This window comes from Pimephales promelas, chromosome 12 (genome assembly GCF_988280905.1).
Source record: "Pimephales promelas chromosome 12, fPimPro1.hap1.1, whole genome shotgun sequence".
NCBI classification, from domain to species: domain Eukaryota; kingdom Metazoa; phylum Chordata; class Actinopteri; order Cypriniformes; family Leuciscidae; genus Pimephales; species Pimephales promelas.
Window position 1 is genome coordinate 1,265,982 of NC_142780.1, and position 23,349 is coordinate 1,289,330.

The 23,349-nt window shown below is 39.1% G+C and overlaps 1 protein-coding gene across 1 annotated transcript in view; it reads right to left on the reverse strand.

Annotated features, from left to right (window-relative positions):
* The window catches only part of ascc3 (activating signal cointegrator 1 complex subunit 3), a 234,103-nt gene that overhangs the window by 45,045 nt on the left and 165,709 nt on the right, over positions 1-23,349 (reverse strand). The window contains exons 24-31 of the mRNA XM_039651238.2: positions 21,904-22,072; positions 19,888-20,108; positions 17,880-17,965; positions 17,623-17,789; positions 13,854-13,999; positions 9,215-9,335; positions 5,758-5,900; positions 172-309 (exon numbers count right to left, since the gene is read on the reverse strand). Of these exons, the coding sequence (XP_039507172.2) occupies positions 172-309; positions 5,758-5,900; positions 9,215-9,335; positions 13,854-13,999; positions 17,623-17,789; positions 17,880-17,965; positions 19,888-20,108; positions 21,904-22,072 (1,191 nt within the window). The remainder of the gene's footprint in view (positions 1-171; positions 310-5,757; positions 5,901-9,214; positions 9,336-13,853; positions 14,000-17,622; positions 17,790-17,879; positions 17,966-19,887; positions 20,109-21,903; positions 22,073-23,349) is intronic.

The following is a 23,349-nucleotide window of genomic DNA, read 5'->3' on the forward strand; positions in this document are numbered from 1 at the left end:
ATGTTTTACAGCCAAGCCACTGAAGACATAAACCCACGAGAACAGGAAGGTTTCGATAACTCGCAGTAGAGGCGCTCCATCAGTGCATGAAGCTTATACTCGCTCAGCTGACGGGATTTACCCAGACTCCCGCGCTGGCTGTGGGAACGAGTGTGAAGCGGATGACCTCACCTGGATCTTACAGTTGACGAAGAGCTCTTCCACGGTCTTCCTGTCCCGCTCGTGAAGTCCTGCGTGATGTATCCCGATCCCGAACGCCAGGGTCAGCTTCAGGTTCGACTCTCTTGCAGTGGAAATGATATCGGTCATCTAAAAAAAACACACATTTGATGGAGTTTTAGTTCCTTGCCACTGTCACCTTTTAGTTGGGGACATTTAGTTTAATATTCAACAATATTATTGATCTGCTGCACTGACAGCATTACATGAGCTGGACGATGACATCACGGCTTATTAAGACACACCCACTTATTAGGACCAATGCTATTGGATCCACTCACTTTTACCGTCTCTAATTCAGCGCGTGTGTGTGTGTTGGTCAGTCAAATCCATTCCACTGCCCATATAAACTAAACTGAATCGATTCCTTATATTTCTCCATGAGCCGCCCGCTGTACTGTCCAAACATCAATAACAGATTTAAAGGAGTAGTTCACTTTTGAAAAACCTTTTGCTGATAATTTACTCACCCCCATGTTATCCAAGATGTTCTTCAGTCGAAAAGAAATGAAGGTTTTTGATGAAAACATTCCAAGATTTTTCTCCATATAATGGACTTCAATGGGGTCCAAACGGTCAAGGTCCAAACGACAGTTAATAACAGTTTCAGATGCAGCTTCAAATGTCTTTAAACGACTCCAGACGATGAATAAGGGTCTTATCATGCGAAACGATCGATTATTTCAAAACTTATTCCAAAAATGTAACTTTTCTAAGGACAAATGCTAGCCTTGCTCTATTCTGTGAGGCGCGTTTGTAACGTCACGTAATACGTAATCACGTTCAAAAGGTCACGGGCGACGTAGCCGAAAGTACAGAGTCAATGTTTACAAGTTGAACGCATTGGTTGAACGTGCAAACTAACTAAATTTTGACTCTGTACTTCCGGCTACGTCGCCCGTGACCTTTTGAACGTAATTACCTATTACGTGACGTTGCAAACGCGCCTCACAGAATAGAGCAAGGCTAGCATTTGTCCTTAGAAAAGTTACATTTTTGGAGTAAGTTTTGAAATAATCGATCGTTTCGCATGATAAGACCCTTATTCATCGTCTGGAGTCGTTTAAAGACATTTGAAGCTGCATCTGAAACTGTTATTAACTGTCTTTTCGACCTTGAATCGTTTGGTTCCCATTGAAGTCCATTATATTGAGAAAAATCCTGGAATGTTTTCATCAAAAACCTTCATTTCTTTTCGACTGAGAAAAGAAAGACATGGACATCTTGGATGACATGGGGGTGAGTGAATTATCAGCAAAAGTTTTCAAAAGTGAACTACTCCTTTAAAGGTGCATTGCGCAAGTCTCTGAGTTTTTGCAGAACTACGCCCCCTCTGGTGACAAGCGGAACTGCAACCAGAGGTGTGCGCGCTCATGGACACACACACACACACATGCTTGCAAGAGCTGTTCATTCTAACCAAAGGAGCATCAACCGCACACATCTTTTGTTACAGTCATAATGAGGTAATAAAGTTATAAATCTGCAAGTCATTTAAAATATATGAAAGGAAAGGCATTCGAGTAAATTACACACTTATGTGTGTGTGAGGGGGAAAACTTCGGTTTTTGTTTCCATCTATCTCCATGTTGAACTGTTTTATGTGTTTCCTGTATCCACTTATGATTGTATTATTATGGAAACACGTTCATGAACAATATAAGTTATTACGTTGTACAGGACCCGTTTGAGACCTAGCAGACCTGTTTGTTGAAAACTCCCCGATGTCGACTCTCGTCTTATTCTGACGCCTGGCACTAGACAGAAGTTTTCTTTTCTTTATCTTATGTGGAGTTTGCGTCGGGGTTTGGAATGAACTACAAGCCGGTGTGTTTGAATCCATCTTCTACTTTTGTGGAAAGTTGACTGGAGTTGTCTTCGCTGATACGGAGAATGGCGGCGAATACACAATCCTGCCAGACATCGCCAGGTGAGTGTGAACGCACATGACGTCACGCCAGTCTCAAACCCGTCCCGAATCCCTCTTTTATTTTACTATACAGGATTATAGAGGCGATCGCAGTGATCAGAGAAGGACTCATTCAGCCCATCAGGCAAGTGTTTAAGCATGAATGGGTTAGAAAAACGGCTATTTTTAACATGAAATGTTGCGCAATGCACCTTTAAGTTGTCAATGCTGGCGAATGACCATGGTATCAGCGGGATAATACACGGTTAGCTGTGCATTTAATGCTAAAGGAGGGTGTTTAATTAAAAGGCACCAGAATACATGAATGGCAACACACTTTGTTGCATTATTTTCCTGTTTTGAATCACTCTGTATTGTAAAAAGAGCTTTATAAATAAAGGTGACTTGAAAACATCGGCCCTACGCAGATCCTTCATAAAGCAACACACACAGCAGAGATGGAGATGTTGAGACGGGGAGGAAGTGCTGCTGGCTGTCAGTCACACCGCAGGAGCTCGAGCCGTTACACGCTTCAGTGCGGCGACACAGCGGGACGCCCCGTATATCACTGCATGCTGGAGCTAGCGGCACACACACACACTATCAGCACACACACGAGCCTCACAGGCCAAGAACAGGCCGTCTGAAGATGAATGCTGATCTATTTACATACTCTCGACATCAGTCCAGAGCCGAGTGCAGTTTCCCCACTGGAACACAAAGAGAGACATTCTCAAAGAATCTTAAATAAACTCTTTTCCACACACACACACACACACACACTGGGTTTTCATGTTTTATGGGGACTCTATATAGAGGTAAATATGGAAGCTTGTTTCCGCCACAGAATGAAAAATAAAAAAAGGTAATTGCGACTTTTTATCTCACAATTCTGACTTTATTTCTCACAAGATTATTTCTTGCCTGATGTAAAGTCAGAATTGCGTGTCATAAAGTCATAATTGCATAATATAAAGTCAGAATTGCGAGATATAAATTCAGAATTGCGTGTTATAAAGTCAAAATTGCAAGATATATACATTGCGTAATATAAAGTTGCAATTGCGTGATATAAAGTCAGAATTGCGAGATATAGTCAGAATTGCGAGATATAAAGTCAAAATTGTGTAATATAAAGTCAGAATTGCGAGATATAAAGTCAGAATTGAGAGATATAAAGTCAGAATTGTGAGATATAAAGTCAGAATTGCGAGATATAAAGTCAGAATTGTGTAATATAAATCAGAATTGTGTGATATAAAGTCAGAATTGCGAGATATAGTCAGAATTGCGAGATATAAAGTCAGAATTGCGAGATATAAAGTCAGAATTGCGAGATATAAAGTCAGAATTGCGAGATATAAAGTCAGAATTGTGTGATATAAAGTCAAAATTGTGTAATATAAATCAGAATTGTGAGATATAAAGTCAGAATTGAGAGATATAAAGTCAGAATTGTGAGATATAAAGTCAGAATTGCGAGATATAAAGTCAGAATTGTGTAATATAAATCAGAATTGTGAGATATAAAGTCAGAATTGCGTGATATAAAGTCAGAATTGTGTAATATAAATCAGAATTGTGAGATATAAAGTCAGAATTGTGAGATATAAAGTCAGAATTGCGTGATATAAAGTCAGAATTGTGTAATATAAATCAGAATTGTGAGATATAAAGTCAGAATTGTGTAATATAAATCAGAATTGATAAACTATTCTGAGGGGAAAAGTTAGTCTTTTTTCCCCCCTGTGGCCTGATAACTCACAATTGCAAGTTTATATCTCACAATTCTGAGAAAAGATGTCACAATTTCGACATATAAACTTGCAATTATGTGTTCTAAAGTCAGAATTGCGTGATGTAAACTCACAATTGTGAGAAAAAGTCAGAATTCTGACTTTATAACACGCAATTCTGACATTACATCTTTTACGCAATTATTTTTTCTTTTCTTTTTTTTTTTATTCAGTGACGGAAACAAGCTTCCATACGTAAATATATTAAAATGGATTCAATGGATTCAGACTGAATGGATTCAGTCCGGGGTCATAATCGCAAACGATGACCTCTGCACTACAGTAAAATCCAGCTGAGCGCATGTGTTCAAGAAAACACACTAAAGATGTATTTCCGCTCTCTGTAACATAAGTGTGTGTGTGTGTGTGTCATGCGTACACTATTAAAGAAATTATCGCCTCTGTAAGGCTGCAATTTCTATGATTACTTTGTGATTGGGATGCGAAAAGCATTCCCTTTCCCCCTGAATAGCTCTCTAATGGAGTGCTTTGAAAATATTAGCCCACATCTGTGACGGCGAGCAGAAAAGAGCTGTTTGTCCACATCTTGAAATGATCTGAAGGCATGCAGTGGAACGGAGAGAGGAGTTTAATGAGAGATGCACCAGAAGCCGTACTGTAATCACAGATAAAGAGAGACTGAGCGAAAACAACAACAGTAGCAGAGCAGATCAACTGAGGAATGCTGCAAATCGCTAACGGGAATAATCTCTCAGAACTGATGAACCAATGGCTTTTCTATCCCAGGCATTTGGAAATATGGGAGTCAATGGGTGCTTGGGCCTGTCTGGTTACCCATATTCCTCAAAATATCTTCTTTTGTGTTCAGCAGAAGAAAGAAATTCATACAGGTTTGGAACAACATGAGAGTGAGTTGATTATTTTTGGGTGAACTGTCCCTTTAATCGTTCAGATTTAACCACAAATCGTCATTATAATGTTTTGTACTTAATCTTTGACAATATATCTATTGTTTAAATCTTTTAAAACCTACTTCTTGTTAAATGTTTTGCCTGAAAAGTTTGCTGTTTTTTTTTTTTTTTTACATCTTTTAAATAAAAGGCACTCAGATTTAATATTCAGGTAAGGTTGTATATGTTGACATCAGTTATATGTATTTGTTACCATCACTTATATTAATACATCACATTTTTACATTTGAAGATTAGTTAACGCATCATGAATTAACATTTAGGAATAGCATATTTATCAATTTAAATTAACCTATATTAATAAATGCTTTCAAGTAGTGGTCATTGTTAATGCATGTTCAATATGTTATTAAAAAGCAATTGCGTTTAGTAATGTTAAAGAGGAACTATAATGCTTTACACATGTTCTGTTGCTGTTTATGCAAACTCACACAGTTCTCCTCTATGTCAGTGTCAGTGTTCCTCCATTGTAGTCTTGAGTTTCTCCCGTCACAATATTCCTCATTATAATAATTAATGCGCAGAATAAAGGGGCGGGGCCTGGTTGAGTTAGTTAGTAGAGTGTTAAACTGGCGGTTATGGAAAGGGGCGGGGCAAACACACTCGAAGCGCTCGACCAATCGCAACAAACTGCTCCAGCCAACCAATCAGAGCACAGTGTGATTTCAGGAGGAGGGGCTTCATAGAGACAGGAAGTGAACAGAGCATTACAAAGTTTTTTCGCTTGTTTTCAGAAAGCAAAACTACTATTACAAAGATCTCGCATGCTCACACACACACACACACACACACTCAACACGGGGACAGAAGAAGAGGCGAAGAAGAGCGAATTGCATTGTTTAGGCATAACTTGTAAAATCAATCTGTTAAAGTAAAACCACAGTAGAGGATGACCTCTGACCTCTCTCTCGTCCTGGTGGAGCCACTGTTTGGGGTCATCTTCTGTAGCCAGAAACGCGATGAGGTCCAGCGCCGTGAGCCGCGTCTGTCGGCGCGAGGACACAAATATGAGGACCGGTTTGGCTGGAGAGTGTGTGCGGATGGCTGCAGGAGAGCGGGAAAACAGAGTCAATCAGAACGCAATAACAAAATACAAAAGCAATAAAAACGCAAGATGATAAAATTGTACAATTTTGGTAAAAGTACAGAAGATTAATTCGTCTCGAGTTTTGTTCAGTCTTAGTCCGTGTTAACTAATGTTAACTAGTAAACCTTATTGTAGAGTGTTTCCGTTTAAATGTAAAAATGTTGGTGAGAAAAAAAGAAAAACAAAAAAATCGAAACTGCTCATCAATACACAATTTCCATTTCAAAATTCCATACTTTTCCAGACCTCATACAGATTTTTCCGACCATATTTAAAGGGGAACTATGCAGGTTTTGTAGCTATACGGAACAGCTTTGGAGTTATTGGAATGGTTATATGATTTCTTTCTGGTCGAATGGTGGTCGTCTCACAACGGCGCTACATGGTGACGCACTTACCCACAATGCTATCAGCACCGACAAGTATGTTACACTCTGAGTCAAAATGTGTACGCTATCATGTTAAATTTGTACAGTGCAATGTTGTTCATTTTTGTAATTTTGTAAATTTAAATAACTGTAAACCCCTACAGAAACAGAAGGGATGTTCATGTACAATTAACCAGAAAATTAGAAAATAGAGCTAAAGTCATGTTTAGTTGTTTAGTAAAACTCTGTTTGAGGTAGGGGCGCTGTGATGGCAACTGCTGCCTAACAACGTAACAACCAATCACTGCAGACCTAGACTCTGGCAGATCAAGTGTAAAAACGATCTTTAGGCAGCGCTCGCTGGCAGCCTAATCCAAACGCCATGAAAAAGACGATTGCATATTGTATACATTTAGAAGTGATTAATTTTATATTTAGAAAACGAAATAGGTACAATAGTCTGGAAACATCAATATTTTTCCATACTGTGATTTACTTTTTCCATACTTTTCCAGACCTGGAAATTACTCAAATCAAATTCCATACTTTTCCAAACTGCGTAGGAACCCTGGATGCTATCCTGTCCGCTCGCTCCTGTTAAGGTTTCTTGAGTGAAACGGTTTATATTTGACGAAGCGCATACTAAAGACATGAAGAACAGGAAGCGCTTTTACACAATACGGAGGTTTATTGGGTGCATAACCCTCATTATGCCCTCATCATAGGGAAGTCAACATAGTCGGGTCAAACTCCTCAAATAGCATTTTTGTGAATTTACAAATATATTGTAGCACAAATGAGATTTGAGGACTTTAGATAGAATTTCGTCACACAATATATCATTTAGAGCACTTGTTCTGCATTAACTTTACCCAGGAACACTTTACTTGAAGGGGTGTACATAAGACTGATATGACACCTTTATGGCAAGCCGTTGTAGCTTTTATTCATATCCAGGATATGAATTCTTGATATCAACAATTACGTTTTTTGATATCAACAATTGAATTGCTGATATCTGTAATTGTATTTTCACTAGTGAAACGTCACCATAGGCTGCCATTCAAAATGAATTGTTGATATCAAGAATTGATTTTTTACTTGTAGAAATATCATTTTTGATATCAATAATTACATTGTTACTAGTAAAAATGTGAATTCCTGATATCAATAATTAAATTGTCACTAGTTGAAATGTCTATTCTTAATATCAACAATTCAATTGTTACTAGTAAAAATGATCATTTTTGATATCTGAAAATGTATTTCTGATATCAATATTATTTCAGATATCTAAAATGGCTTTCTTACTAGTAACACTTACATTCATGATATGAGAAATTAACATTGCCACTAGTAAAAATTGAATTATTGATATCAAAAATGAACATTGTTACTAGTAGCAATTCAATTGTGGATATCAAGAATAGACATTTCAACTAGTAACAATTGAATTCTTGATATCAAAAATAAAGGTTTTTACTAGTAATAATTGTATTTCTGATATGTGAAATTGGTATTTCAACTAGTAGGAAATCATTTCTTGATATCAACAATTGCAGCCTATGGTGACATTTTTTGTTGATATCAAAAAATGTAATTGTTGATATTAGGAATTCATATCCTGGAAATGAATAAAAGCTAAGCCATACACCTTCGTGACCATGACATGACATATGTCTTGAATATGAAGTAGAGTTTATGCATGTTTATGACAACTGTCATTAAGTGTCTTTCGCTCAATAATGACATTTGAATGCAAATATGACATCTTTGATTTGACATCTTGACATAAACCAATACATCATAACCTGTCAGTATCTTTGTCATGACATCTTGACATAAAATGAAGTTAATCTGTCATGTGGTTGGCTTTGACATTGGCTGTCATGAGGCCATTATAACTGTGTCATGAATATTCTTCATGACCTCAACTACAGTGGTACACATTGAATTTGTCATTAAAAAGTTGTAATGGCCTCACGACAGCCAACGTCAAAACCAACCAGCTGACAGTCTAATGTAATGTTAACCAATAAGTTTCTTAAGTTTGATCATTAATCTGCTATGTCATGTTTATGACAGGTTGTGTTGTCTTAGTAATGTCAAAGACAGGTTATGATGTGTTGGTTTATGTCAAGGTGTCATAACAAACACATCTCAAACAATGTCATATTTGCATTATAACCGAGTGAATTACACTTACATAAACCCTACTTCATATTCAAGACATATGTCATGTCCAGTGTTGGGTAAGTTACTCTAAAAAAGTAATTAATTACTAGTTACTAATTACCTCTTCAACCGTGTAATTAGATTACTGTACTAAAAGTATTTAATTACTTTTTATTACTAATTACTTTCAAAATCCCATATCAATCTCACCCAGCTGAATAATACAAGGATAGACATGAATCTGTTTTAATTCTTTCAAATAAACACTATAAAATTGCATGAATTATCCTTAAACTGATCAAGGTGGAGAAGGTTACATTATAAAAACATACTTTTTAGCATCAGACGATACATTTTGATGTTAAACCCACTATTGTTTTATGTCTGATCTCATGACATTTCACACTTTTTTCATACATATTTTACAATAATTCATACGAATTTGTACGAGTGCGGTCGTCATATTTAGACACCTCATACGAATCGCTGTGAGATCGGATTGATCTATACACAATATTTACCTCAATTACATCAGAAGTGACTGTAATTAAATGACAGATAAATGAAGAGTAATCCCTTTACATTTTCAAGGGAAAAGTAATTAAATTACAGTAACTAATTACTTAGCAACACTGGTCATGTCATGATTATGAAGATGTCAGTCTTATGCACAAGTACAGCGTCACCCTTTTCCCAATAATGTGTGTAATGTGACTGTAGTGTCGTACCCTGGAAGACTGGTTTGTTCATGCTGGCCATACGAGGGCAATAATGTTGGCCAGGAAAACCCTGGATGTGAACCTCCAACGGCACCGGGCGAACAGAGGGCCGGAAGTTAAACAGTCCCACCTGAAACACAGAGGAATAAGCACAGCGCCACAAAACAACGCCAGAAAGTGAGAAGCCAGAAAGACGGTAATAAAGAGAGAGATGGAGTGCCCAGCTGGCGCTGTGCCTGACAGAGTGGCCCATCTGGGGGTAATTACCGCCCGTCATTGTCCCCTGTCCCACAACCACGCTCTCACACAAGTGGCCCGGGCCCGGAGCGTGTGTGCACATATTTAAAGGCCTGGATAATGGATCAGGCAGCTAGAGAGACGCCTCAGTCCAAACAGCACACGTCAGATTTATGGAGACCCCCAGCCCTTCCTTCCCCGTCCGTCTCGCAGGGTGACATTTCAGCAATAGTAAAACAACGTTTACATAACCACTGCTGTCTGCCCTCACGCTGATGCATGCTGGGAGACGGGTGCGGGTTATTTATAGACCCCGACACGTACGCGTATCAACGCAGGACGGCTGTCTGGAATGGAAACAGGACGGTGCAGCGTTACAGATAATATGTTTTCACGTCGTCCCGTATCATTATGGGGCATGATTACACTGAAACGAGACCCATCCATTACATCCAACTCAAGAAAAAAACTACGCCAAAGATTTCTTGAATTGCCGTGAATCGTATGCAAATCATATCGAATCCGAGAAGAGGAAGGAGCACTGATCCCGAAACTATGCTAATAGAGTCGGCCTCCAAAAGCGCGTCCATATCACGAGTCAAACGTATCAAATGTAATAGATAGAGATGTGTGTATGTGAGAGATGATTGGGTTGTGTGTTAAGTTAAATTTACTACTTTTTAATACCTTTTTTAATACCTTCAGAATTTTTTTTTAAAACCATCATGACACTGAATTAAGTGTTAATCAGCAGCAACCTTTCTATTATTTACACTGATTTTGACATTTATAACATTTATAACAAATGGAACGAGTGCTCTAAATCTATTCATTTTAGTGTGTAGTGGATTGATACACCAGTGTTGTAGTACTCGAGACTCGGACTCGGTCTCGAGACCATATTTTAATGGTCTTGGTCTTGTCATGGACTCGTGTCCATTTGGACTCGGAATTGACTCGTACTCGAACATTTTTTTTTAGAGTCCACTCGAGTTCAATTCAAAATATTTTTCATGATTATTAATGTATGTTAATAAAATATTTCTTTAAATTGATTGACACGCCCAGTGATTGGTGATTTTCTAGTGTGCAACTGCGCATGACAAATTGTAATAAAATTACTTTTAACACCACCTACTATGTGGCCTTTTTACCCTAAACTGATCATATTTCTTAAACTCTAAGTAAATTCAGTAAAAAAAAAAAGGATTTCTCTAAGTAAATAAAAGTAAATTAGGTAATCAACCCTCACTGGTCTCGGTCTCGACTCGGACTCGACTCTCTCTGGTCTCGGACTCGACTCTCTCTGGTCTCGGTCTCGACTCGGACTCGACCGTCTCTGGTCTCGGACTCGACTCTCTATGGACTCGGTCTCGACTCGGACTCGACTCTCTCTGGTCTCGGACTCGACTCGGACTCGACCGTCTCTGGTCTCGGACTCGACTCTCTATGGACTCGGTCTCGACTCGGACTCGACCGTCTCTGGTCTCGGACTCGACTCTCTATGGACTCGGTCTCGACTCGGACTCGACTCTCTCTGGTATCGGTCTCGACTCGGACTCGACCGTCTCTGGTCTCGGACTCGACTCTCTAAGGACTCGGTCTCGACTCGGACTCGACTCTCTCTGGTCTCGGTGTCGACTCGGACTCGACCGTCTCTGGTCTCGGACTCGACTCGGACTCGACCATCTCTGGTCTCGAACTCGACTCGGACTCGACCGTCTCTGGTCTCGGACTCGACTCGGACTCGACCATCTCTGGTCTCGGACTCGACTCTCTCTGGTCTCGGACTCGACCGTCTCTGGTCTCGGTCTCGACTCGGACTCGACCATCTCTGGTCTCGGACTCGACTCTCTCTGGTCTCGGACTCGACCGTCTCTGGTCTCGGTCTCGACTCGGACTCGACCGTCTCTGGTCTCGGACTCGACTCTCTATGGACTCGGTCTTGACTCGGACTCAACCGTCTCTGGTCTCGGACTCGACTCGGACTCGACTCTCTATGGACTCGGTTTCGACTCTCTCTGGTCTCGGTGTCGACTCGGACTCGACCGTCTCTGGTCTCGGTCTCGACTCGGACTCGACTCTCTATGGACTCGGTCTCGACTCTCTCTGGTCTCGGTGTCGACTCGGACTCGACCGTCTCTGGTCTCGGTCTCGACTCGGACTCGACTCTCTCTGGTCTCGGTGTCGACTCGGACTCGACCGTCTCTGGTCTCGGACTCGACTCGGACTCGACCATCTCTGGTCTCGGACTCGACTCTCTCTGGTCTCGGACTCGACCGTCTCTGGTCTCGGTCTCGACTCGGACTCGACCATCTCTGGTCTCGGACTCGACTCTCTCTGGTCTCGGACTCGACCGTCTCTGGTCTCGGTCTCGACTCGGACTCGACCGTCTCTGGTCTCGGACTCGACTCTCTATGGACTCGGTCTTGACTCGGACTCAACCGTCTCTGGTCTCGGACTCGACTCGGACTCGACTCTCTATGGACTCGGTTTCGACTCTCTCTGGTCTCGGTGTCGACTCGGACTCGACCGTCTCTGGTCTCGGTCTCGACTCGGACTCGACTCTCTATGGACTCGGTCTCGACTCTCTCTGGTCTCGGTGTTGACTCGGACTCAACTGTCTCTGGTCTCGGTCTCGACTCGGTCTCGACTCTCTCTGGTCTCGGTGTCGACTCGGACTCAACTGTCTCTGGTCTCGGTCTCGACTCGGACTCGACTCTCTCTGGTCTCGGTGTTGACTCGGACTCGACCGTCTCTGGTCTCGGTCTCGACTCGGACTCGACTCTCTCTGGTCTCGGTCTCGACTCGGACTCGACCGTCTCTGGTCTCGGTCTCGACTCGGACTCGACTCTCTCTGGTCTCGGACTCGACTTGGACTCGACTCTCTCTGGTCTCGGTCTCGACTCGGACTCGACCGTCTCTGGTCTCGGACTCGACTCTCTATGGACTCGGTCTTGACTCGGTCTTGACTCGGACTCGACCGTCTCTGGTCTCGGTGTCGACTCGGACTCGACCGTCTCTGGTCTCGGTGTCGACTCGGACTCGACCGTCTCTGGTCTCGAACTCGACTCGGACTCGACTCTCTATGGACTCGGTGTCGACTCGGACTCGACCGTCTCTGGTCTCGGTGTCGACTCGGACTCGACTCTCTCTGGACTCGGTGTCGACTCGGACTCGACCGTCTCTGGTCTCGGTGTCGACTCGGACTCGACTCTCTCTGGACTCGGTGTCGACTCGGACTCGACTCTCTATGGACTCGGTGTCGACTCGGACTCGAGTGAGGTGGTCTCGACTACAACACTGGCAGCGACCAAAGTGCATTAGCTCCCATCCAGTTGACATTGATATTTTTTTGTTACACACCAAACAATAGAGGGAATGCATTGACGTCACTTTCCCACCAGAACAAGTGGAGTGGCAAAAGATCTGCTGCGTGGCTGGATTTAATAGGGGAAACTGCGAAAATGTGACTAAAATGAATAATTTGATCAATTTCAACTAAATGTTGGACTCAATATAGTGTTCCTTACAACTTACTAAAGATCCAGCGATCATGGATATTGACATGCAGCTAGGAATCGTGTTGCCTGACATTTATGTTTGCCTGATTTCGACACCGGGGAAATAAAAGCAATATAGACCTAAACGTAGGCTATAGCAAATTTGTCTGTGAACGCTTTATACAATATAGGTAAGTCTAAATCCGGGTGATCACTTATATCAGTGTGTGTTATATATGAAGAGTTCAGATGCAAAAGCCTCTAAGTGCCATTTGAAATTTTCTTCTAAAATGACCATTTTTTATCAAGCTTGTATATTTAAGTTCAGTAATTTCACTTAAATGACAATTAATAGGTAATTATCATTGCCATTTAAGTGAAATTACTGAACTAAAATATACAAGCTTGATAAAAATTGTCATTTTAGAAGAAAATTTCAAATGGCACTTAGAGGCTTTTGCATCTGAACTCTTCATATAGCCTATATATATCATCATATCGTCCAGCCATAAAACTTTATAGTGTTTTTTTGGTCAGTGTTTATTAAAAAAAGTCGTTGAAGATATGCCTTGAAGCAAGTGGAAAATAAAACGTAAGCCAGCCAACTTCTGTTGAGCGCTCAGTGTTCACAGATGATGTCGAACGACCATTGAATATGACGTCAGCAAACGTAGACAGAGACGAAAGATCTTTGATTGTGCCCAGATAAGCTAAAGCCTATATTTAAACGGACTAACGCAAACACAGAATAGGACACCTGATAGTCTGAAAAAAATAATACCCCTCAGACAACATTTAACACTTTTAATGGCCTTAAATTTGACAATTTTGATTTATCACTTTTTAAAGCCCCGCGGACACCCTGATGTTGGAAGAGTGTGTATGTGAAAGTGTTGTGTGTGTGTAACCTGTCCGATGCCCAGCCAGTCGGCTAGATCGCGAGCGTTAGCCAGCGCTGTGGACAGTCCCACCACACGGACGGGCTTGGAGGTGTGCGATGAGATGAAGTTGGTTCTGGACACGATGACCTCTAGAACCGGCCCTCGGTCCTCACCTGTGAAGGCAAACACAACAACACCAGTTTTATACGCTATTATTAGAAACTACGCACTGGCTTTTTGGAAAAAAAGGTCCTGCTCACACATGAATCATGATCTCTCAAATGAAATTTACAAGTTAAAGTCCCCCTGTGGTGTAAATCCAGCGTTTAATGTAGTTTATGTGTGTGTGTGGTGTTTTTAATCCGCTTTAACACACCCAGCATTGCTGAGTATTTCCTGCAGTGAACCAAAGACAGTCTCAAAAACACGCTGGTGTTTCTGACGTCACAAACCACCGTAACCAATCAGATCAACGTGTGATCGCCAACCAGTGGTGAGCTGAGTGAGTGAGTGAGTGGAGGCGGGGCTCATTTGCATATTCATAAAACTGCGCATATTAAATGAGGTGAGGGTGTCAAGATAAACATTAAGAAACATTTCTCAAGGAAAAAAAGTAAAATATGTAATTTTGGTGATAAAAGATGAGTTTAACACTGACTACAGGGCAGTGTTGGGTGTAACTAAGTAATTAGTTACTGTAATTTAATAACTTTTCCCTTGAAAATGTAAAGTAAGGGATTACTCTTCATTTATCTGTAATTTAATTACAGTTTCTTCTGATGTAATTGAGGTAAATATTGTGTATGGATCAATCCGATCTCACAGCGATTCGTATGAGGAGTCTAAATATTACGACCGCACTCGTACAAATTCGTATGAATTATTGTAAAATATGTATGAAAAAAGTGTGAAATGTCATGAGATCAGACATAAAACAATAGTGGGTTTAACATCAAAATGTATCGTCTGATGCTAAAAAGTATGTTTTTATAATGTAACCTTCTCCACCTTGATCAGTTTAAGGATAATTCATGCAATTTTATAGTGTTTATTTGAAAGAATTAAAACAGATTCATGTCTATCCTTGTATTATTCAGCTGGGATTTTGAAAGTAATTAGTAATTAAAAGTAATTAAATACTTTTAGTACAGTAATCTAATTACACGGTTGAAGAGGTAATTAGTAACTAGTAATTAATTACTTTTTTAGAGTAACTTACCCAACACTGCTACAGGGCGACTTTAAGACTGTGTGGAAGGTGCTGAAGTTTATATGAGAATAAAAGGCTGACGTCTCTTCAGAAGACTTGGATTAATCCACTCGGTTCATATGGTTTACCGTCCTTCACCACCATTTTGAACTAATTTGAAGTTTTGGTTGTGTGGCCAAATGGACATGCAATTTAGTTTAAAGTAATATAGTGCAGATTTAAAATAATATTTATGCAGTTTTTGGGTGTGTGTGATGGCATTTCAGGTTTAGTTTGAAGCTGGAGAAACAAACATTTCACTTGTAGCGTTCACTGCAATTGTGAGCCTAGTTTCATTTGACATGTATATAAGCATTAATGCAGGTCTGGATAATAAAACTCAGAAGAATTCATCCTTCTAGAATAAGTGTCTTGAAGGAGGCTCTTTAATCAGTCTATTAAATCAAGAACCTCCCATACATGTGTGTAAATACTCGTGAATATTAGGGGTATTATCATCTTATCCAACTACACACACCTCAGGACTGAAGCCGTCCAATTCATTTATGTCAAGGTCCTTGACTTTCACACAGACTCACGTGTGTCACCATTAACCGTGGTTTGTTCCCACACTCCTCTGCTCTCCACTGGATGTTGGAACATGGATGCTGGGATTTGCTAACATTCGGACACAAGAGCATCAGTGATGTTGCACTCTTAGAAATAAAGGTACAAAAGCTGTCACTGGGGCTGTACCTTTTCAAAAGGTAAACTTTTGTCCATTTTAGGTGCTAAAAAGTACATTTTAGTTGTTAATATGTACATTTTATGTCCTAATATGTACATTTTAAGTGTTAATATGTACATTTCAGGAGCTATGTACATTTTAGGTGCTAATATGTACATTTTAGGTACTAATATGTATATTTTAGGTGTTAATATATACATTTTAGTTGCTTAAATGTACCATTAAGGTACCAATATGCAGCCTTTGGGTACAAAAGTGTACCTTTTGAAAAGGTACAGCCCCAGTGACAGCTTTTGTACCTTTTTTTCTGAGAGTGTGGGATGTGATTGGGATGTTTGAGTCACGGGAAGTGTCATGTTTGCAAAACATGCTGTATTATTGTAATTCCTCTATTTGCCACTAGTGTCGCAGAAACGTCAAGGCGATTAAAAAAAAAATGAAGAATGAATTAGTGTGGCGCCATTTCAAACAGAATCAGCTCGCCAAAGTCAACTTTCCAGAACAAAAGTGTTCATCATCTACCATCGCTCTGTGGCGAAGATGATGCAAATAGGTGGGTGTGGCTCTGAGGCTCCGCCTACTTTGACATGTAAATTTTTTCCGGTTCAGTCTTTCGAGGTCAGACGCTAGTAAACACACCGGAGAGCTGCTTTAAAATATAAAGTGAACCAGTACTTCTGATTGAAAGCGACGCTGGCATGTTTTTTTAATGTTTAATACTGTAAAGCTGTAATATTTAGGAGGATCTGTTGATAGAAATGCAATATCATATACATAAATATGTTTTCAGTTGTGTATAAAGACCTTTCATAATGACCTGTTATGTTTTTATAACCATTTCTCTCTACACACACCACGGTTTCGTCACAACGCACTACATAGAGATTCAACCACGATCAGAAGATAAGAGCAAATCATTTGTGAGTCAATGAGAGTTGTTTCAGTACTATGCTACGGACTAAATCCTGAAAATAATCAAATAAATAACGAGTTGACAACAACTCTGTCACCCAACGATTCTATCTGGTCTACAAACCACGTTTTGTCACAAAAAAACACACAATAAATAAATAAATAAATATTGCACCAATACCCAGCGAAGAAGAGAACACATGGACGATGGACGTCAGACAGAAACTAGCGCTGTACACTGTTTGCATGACGAAAAAAAGCACACAAAAAAAAAAGAAAAGAAAAACTAAGATTTACCTGGTGTCCTCAACCCATGCGTTGCTCTGATTGGCTGTACCCATGACATCACTGAGGTCGAGTCGCGCGACGGCTCTGGATATCTAGCAGGCTAGATATTTTTCTGGGCTCGGCGACGCGTCTGCGAGCGTCTTCGCTTCGTTGTTGGCTACAGATTGGCAAGCGTTCATCGTCCGCTAATCCCCCCCGCGATTTGCACGCGACAACACCCTGACCTGTCGGCGAGCTAACGATTTAAAATCAGCGAATAAAACACTGATGAACGAATACCAATAATATTCGCAATAACATTGATAATTAAGTAAACCTCATTTCTTAATTTATCTTGATAAAGAAACCTCATCGCTAAACTGGCTCCTCTCTGCTGTCTCAGACGACGACATCACTTCCTGTCGGCGACCGTAACTTCTGTAGGGTGCAGTTCACAACCTCACCACTAGATGCTTCTAAAATTACACAGTGCACCTTTAAATAAACCAACTATATAAAATGCTATATACATGAATGTGACGTATCTTGATATCACATGACCGTCCGAACCGCTGTTTGCTCATTTGTGTCGTGTGTTTATTGTTTTATTGAGAGGAAAGCGTGCAGCACATATTCATCTAAACGTCATCAGCGTGTTCAGGGCACACGAGGGCGTTTACCCAAGAGATGGATCTCGTCGATGATGAGAATGGCCACTTTCTGCACGTAGCTGCGGTTCTGCCAGCTCCGGCTCACTCCGTCCCACTTCTCCGGAGTCGTGACGATCAGGTCCGCCTGCGCGATGGCCCGCATGTCTGGAGTGACGTCACCTGTTAACTCAACCACCCTGGAGACAGCGAGGATGATAATGAGCAAATAAAGGTCAGGGTATAATAACAGATACATATTTGCCAGAAGAATCCATAAGCGCTCTCACTTCCTCCCGAGCTTCTCTTCGATTCTGATCTTCCAGTCCTCAATCCTCTCTCGGACCAGAGCTTTGAGCGGAGCGATGTAGACCACCTGTTCACACGGATACAGGCCCGTTACACCGCGGCATAGGAAATAAAACTACGCCTTAATCGGAAATCATTTACGATTCTGGAATCGAATACTTGTTATATAAAATGTAAATTTCTATTCTTTTGTGAGCATTTCAATACGACTCGCTCGGTTGTAACGGTATGAGATTTTCACGGTATGATAATAGTATCATAACGGTATATGGTATTAAAGAAACATTATTTATTTTTATTATTATTGTTGTTATTATTATTATTATTATCATAAGCTAGAATGACCCTAAAATGAATAAAAACAGATAGGGTTTTTTGGTTGAAGACATGGTTTATTAAAACACACTTTTGAATGAAAAAAAGTATACCTTTTGAAAAAATAAGAAAGAAATATCAAATCTCCCATTTGAACAAACATGTTTAATCAACTGAATTCATAAAACTAACTTACTTTTATGATAGAGATAATAGAGTCTTATGAAATTATTTTTTTTTCCTCAGAAATTCTGGGTTGTCTGATATAATTTGTCTGGATTCTATGATTTAATACAAATATATTATTGAAAATGCAATGCAATCAGATGACATGTAACAGCTTTTGGTTGTGTCTGCAGAGCTGCACAACAGGAGTTTACTAAACAAGCAAAAAAACAACTATTTTTTTCTTAAATAATGATTAAATAAACTAAAGTATTCCCACACTGCAGATTTTAGCGATAAACCGGTATACCGTTACAACCCTTGCACACACATCCTAAACATGCGCACAGAAAATTGTGATTTTAAACCATTGAAGCGGGTGTTTTCAGGCATGTGTGTATCAGTGCAACTCTTAAAGTGACAGTAGCCTAATATTCCTGCCGTCTCTATAATAACACTAAACAAGAGAAAATTCACTTAACTTTTGCAATTATATTTGTAACGTAAATTTGTAAATTTTATTTATAAAGTGCAGTGTTATTTTACATTTGATGTACCGATCCGTGCAACTCTTAAAGTGACAGTAGCCTAATATTCCTGCCGTCGCTATAACAACACTAAACAAACAACAAAAAAAAGAAAATAGGCTTTATGCACAACTTACTTCCACATTCTCTGTAAAACAGGTCGAATCGCTTCCGCTCCAGGTCTTTTGTATGTTTTTCATGAATTTTTTTGCGGTTTTACTCAAGATAACTTAAAAGGAGCGTGCAAAGATTAGCATAAACAATATCCCTCACATGTGCAGATTGATATTTAAACGTTTTATATTATTTATTCTTCACAGTAACGTTTAGATATTTAAAAGGAATAAAACGCCAATAACAAAGTGAACTAGTTAGGTTAGCTGATTACCTTAAATATCCATAGATATCGTAGTCAGTTCTTACGGCCGTTAACACTTTCTCTGACAAGCGGATGCGATGAGACCCGTTTTCCGGTTTGGTCACGTTACGCACGGCATAAAGCCTATTCACTCGTTCTCGACTTAACTTTTGCAACTATATTTGTAACGTAAATTTTATTTATAAAGTGCAGTGTTATTTTACATTTGATGAACCTGAAAATCTTAAAACACTGTTTATTTCAATCGTATCTTTGTTCAGTTGTATCTATTTGTTGCTATTGCTATTTTTTATTGTGTTTACTTGTCTTTAATAATGCGTGAAACTGATAAAAGTTAGGCTAGTTGTTTTTCTATGCTATTCTTAAATCATGGGCAGAAGTGTTCTTTAGCCTGTTGATTTTCGTTCATGATATTCAGCTCAAATTAAAATGTTTTGATAATAAGACTAAGGTTGATTACAGTTTCTGTACCTAAAAAATCTTAAAACACTGTTTCTGCCAGTCGTATCTTTGTTCAGTTGTCTCTATTTGTTGCTATTGTTAGTTTTTTATAATTACTTAAAATCCCCAAGCCTACAGCAGACACACAGCAGAGGTCACGACCTTGGAGGTGGGGTACATGTTGAAGACCCTGAAGATGGCCATCTCCGCAGCGATGGTCTTCCCGGAGCCGGTGGGCGCTCCCAGCAGGACGTTGGTGTCCGTGTGGTACAGCGTGTGGAAGATCTGCGTCTGAATGGGATTAAAGTGTGTGAACTTGTAGAGACTCTCGTACTCCCTGTTTCCCAGCGCGGTCACAGGCAGCGGCTGCAGATCCAAGAGCTCTGCCATTAAACACAGGAAAACTAAGTCAGAATTGTGAGATAAAGTCACGATTACCTCTATCATTTTTTATTCCGTGGCAGAAACAAGCTTCCATTAAAATGTGAGGTTTAGCATTTTGTTAAACAATTAGTACGTGAGAGCAGATATTACAGTACATGTTATAAGTCACCCAACCAAAATTTCAAATTAAATCATGCCATTATTGCAAGAGGAACTATTAAAATTAATTTATACACTTATTGGTGTAATATATAAGGTCATGTATAATTTATCCAGCGCCGGCTTGAACGATGTCGCATGTATGTTGCATGATTTTATGAAAGTATGATGTATTGCGACATCACAAACGAAGAAAAACAAACAAAGTTATTGTAACGCTTGACATAAAGCAAGTCCGATTTGTAGTTTTCTTATGTCTGATTAGAACTACAGAAGCGTGAGCCGATCTGGCAATCATAGCATGGATATAGCAGATTTAGGATCCAGAAGTGCATTTCACCCTGTGAAACCATTTTGGAAACATTATTTTAAGGTAAAAAAAAAAAACTTCTTTAGAGTTGCTTTAAACCTCAGATTGTGTTCCAGTCATTTTGACCCACGGCATTTAACCCTCAGGTGCTCTTCGTTTCGGAGTCACACTTGTTATCTTCCCGGTCAAAAGTGACCGGACACCTAGAAATGAAACTTTCTCCATCCCAGTAAAACCAATGCAATTTATTTTTGTTCTATAATATTTATTTATTTTTTAATTTAGTATTTTGAGACAATTTAATTGAATTTATTCATATTTATGCAATATTTATGGTTTTTTTTTTGCCATGGAAATATATATATATTTTTTTTACTATATATATTATTTTTTTTCAAAAAAATTATTAATGCAGTATTTTAGTTTAATATAGTGTCTAGGCCTTCAAAAAAAATATTTTTTGAAGAAAATTAGCACCATCTGGTTACAGTATAGAGAAAAAGCGTAGAATCATGGTGTAACCATTAGATGGCATGTACAGCTCTCTATGGAGAGGCATGTGAATTCCCCAGCTGTTTATGAACACATTTTTTTTGTTGTTTTTGTTGGTGGAATTGAATATATAGTTGAAACAATCTCAAAAACGATTTCTTATAAAAAAAATTGACAAAAAACAAAAATTCACATTTTTTTTTTACAATTTCCCATTCATTATGGAGGGTCCTATGGGGGTCATTTTTGACCAAAGACCAAAAGTGTGACTATTTTTTTAAGACCACTTAGCATGCTTAGATCATGACCTCAATTTTTTTGTGTGTTCACATACCCAATGCCATAAAAGTTTCGTAACATGCAGATGAAGCTGTGATTTTTAAAATTTCCAAAACAGAAAATTTTTCGGTCAGAAATGACCAAAGAGCACCAGAGGGTTAAAGTAGGAATGCCCGATATATATCGGCACCATATCGGTATCACCCGATATATGTTCATTTTAAAGAAATTTTTTTTTAATGTGATCGTTATGGGCCTGATTAGAAAATTTAGCCGATACATATTAAAGCCGATAAATGATGTATTATTTCCTTCAGCTGAGACATTCGAATTGCTTTGTGTAACCAGACATGAAGTCAAAAATTATATAAAAATTTGGATTTAAATTTATCGAACAATATATCGGTTATCGGCTTTCAAATATAAATAATTATCGGTTATCGGCCAACATGTTCATGTCGGTGCATCCCTAACTTAAAGTGATTAATTCTAAATAAGGAATGAAGTGTCTGCAGAGCATCACACTTGTGTGTGTGTGTGTGTGTGAGACGCACCTGTGTGTGGCGGGTGTCTCTCGGGCAGAATGAGGTGCTGGAAGTTGATGATACACACCGCTTCAGAGCCCAGCCAGCGGTCCGACACGGCTCGGATGTAATACTGGGAAGGCATGGGCTCAAAGATGGGAATGGTGAAGACGACCTGCTGAGGCTCTCCACTCAACACCTGACGGAGAACATGGGTTTATCTTCAGCTCACCCTCACACAGACAGTCAGTGTTATATTAGCATTATCCACTTAAATGCGAATGTGTGAAACTTTCAACTCTTTAGCCACTATTGGTCAATAACTACAAGAATAACAGTGAAATTATTTGCGCTACAAACCAGTGTGTTTGTCTTTCTTACATTTTTCATTATTATAATAACTGGAGGCGGATGATACCGGATACATTTGAGTAATTCTGTTATGTGCTTTTGTCATTTTAATATCTCTATTTGAAGAGTTCAGATGCAAAAGCCTCTAAGTGCCATTTGAAATTTTCTTCTTTAATGATGATTTTTATCAAGCTTGTATATTTAAGTTCAGTAATTTCACTTAAATAACAATTGATAGGTAATCTTCATTGCCATTTAAGTGAAATCACTGAACTGAAATATACAAGCTTGATAAAAATTATCATTCTAGAAGAAAATTTCAAATGGCATTTAGAGGCTTTTCGCTTTTGCATCTGAACTCTTCATTTACTGTAGCTCTAATTAATTTTAATTTCAGTTTAAGCCATTCTAGTACTTAAACTCATTTAATTTCAGTTATTCAAGTTTTATCTAATATTTATATATATTTTTTAACTTAACTTCGATTAATTAGCCTAACCATTTTTAATAGTTTTAGTTCTTAAGTTTTAACAAAACTGTATATCGTAACTGTCGGGCAGAAACCTTGTTTCTCCATTTTTATTTATTTATTTTTTTTTTTCATAAATCATTACTATTGGTCACTCTTTACGTCTGCAAATATTTAACCAATGAAAAGATTTAAAAGAGCTTGTGACTGAACCTTGTGTCTCCATTGGCTCCTCAAGCTGTCAGTCAAACCTCATAACTCCGCCCACCTCTATCGTGAACACAGTTTGGATAGTCTCTGCTTGTTTGCAAGGGTCATTAAAGAACTGCTTTTTTTTTTTAATAAGCACAGCGTGTGTCTAAAGCCACGATATCAACTTTGACAGAGTGTTAAATGATTTAAAAACACTGTTTTTCCTTTGACAGGGTTCGTAACGATACTGTTTTCAGCAACGTCAGGACTTTCAAGAATTTTTCAAGCACTATATTTTAGGGGTTTTCAAGGTTATCAAGGACTACAATCTTTATTACATTTCGAGTTTTCTAAATATAAATTAAACTAATAAAAAGTTACACCACGGTAACTAACCATTAAAAAGCTTATATAATATAGATATCACTTTCCTTATTCAAACAGATTTTTTCCCTCATGAATAT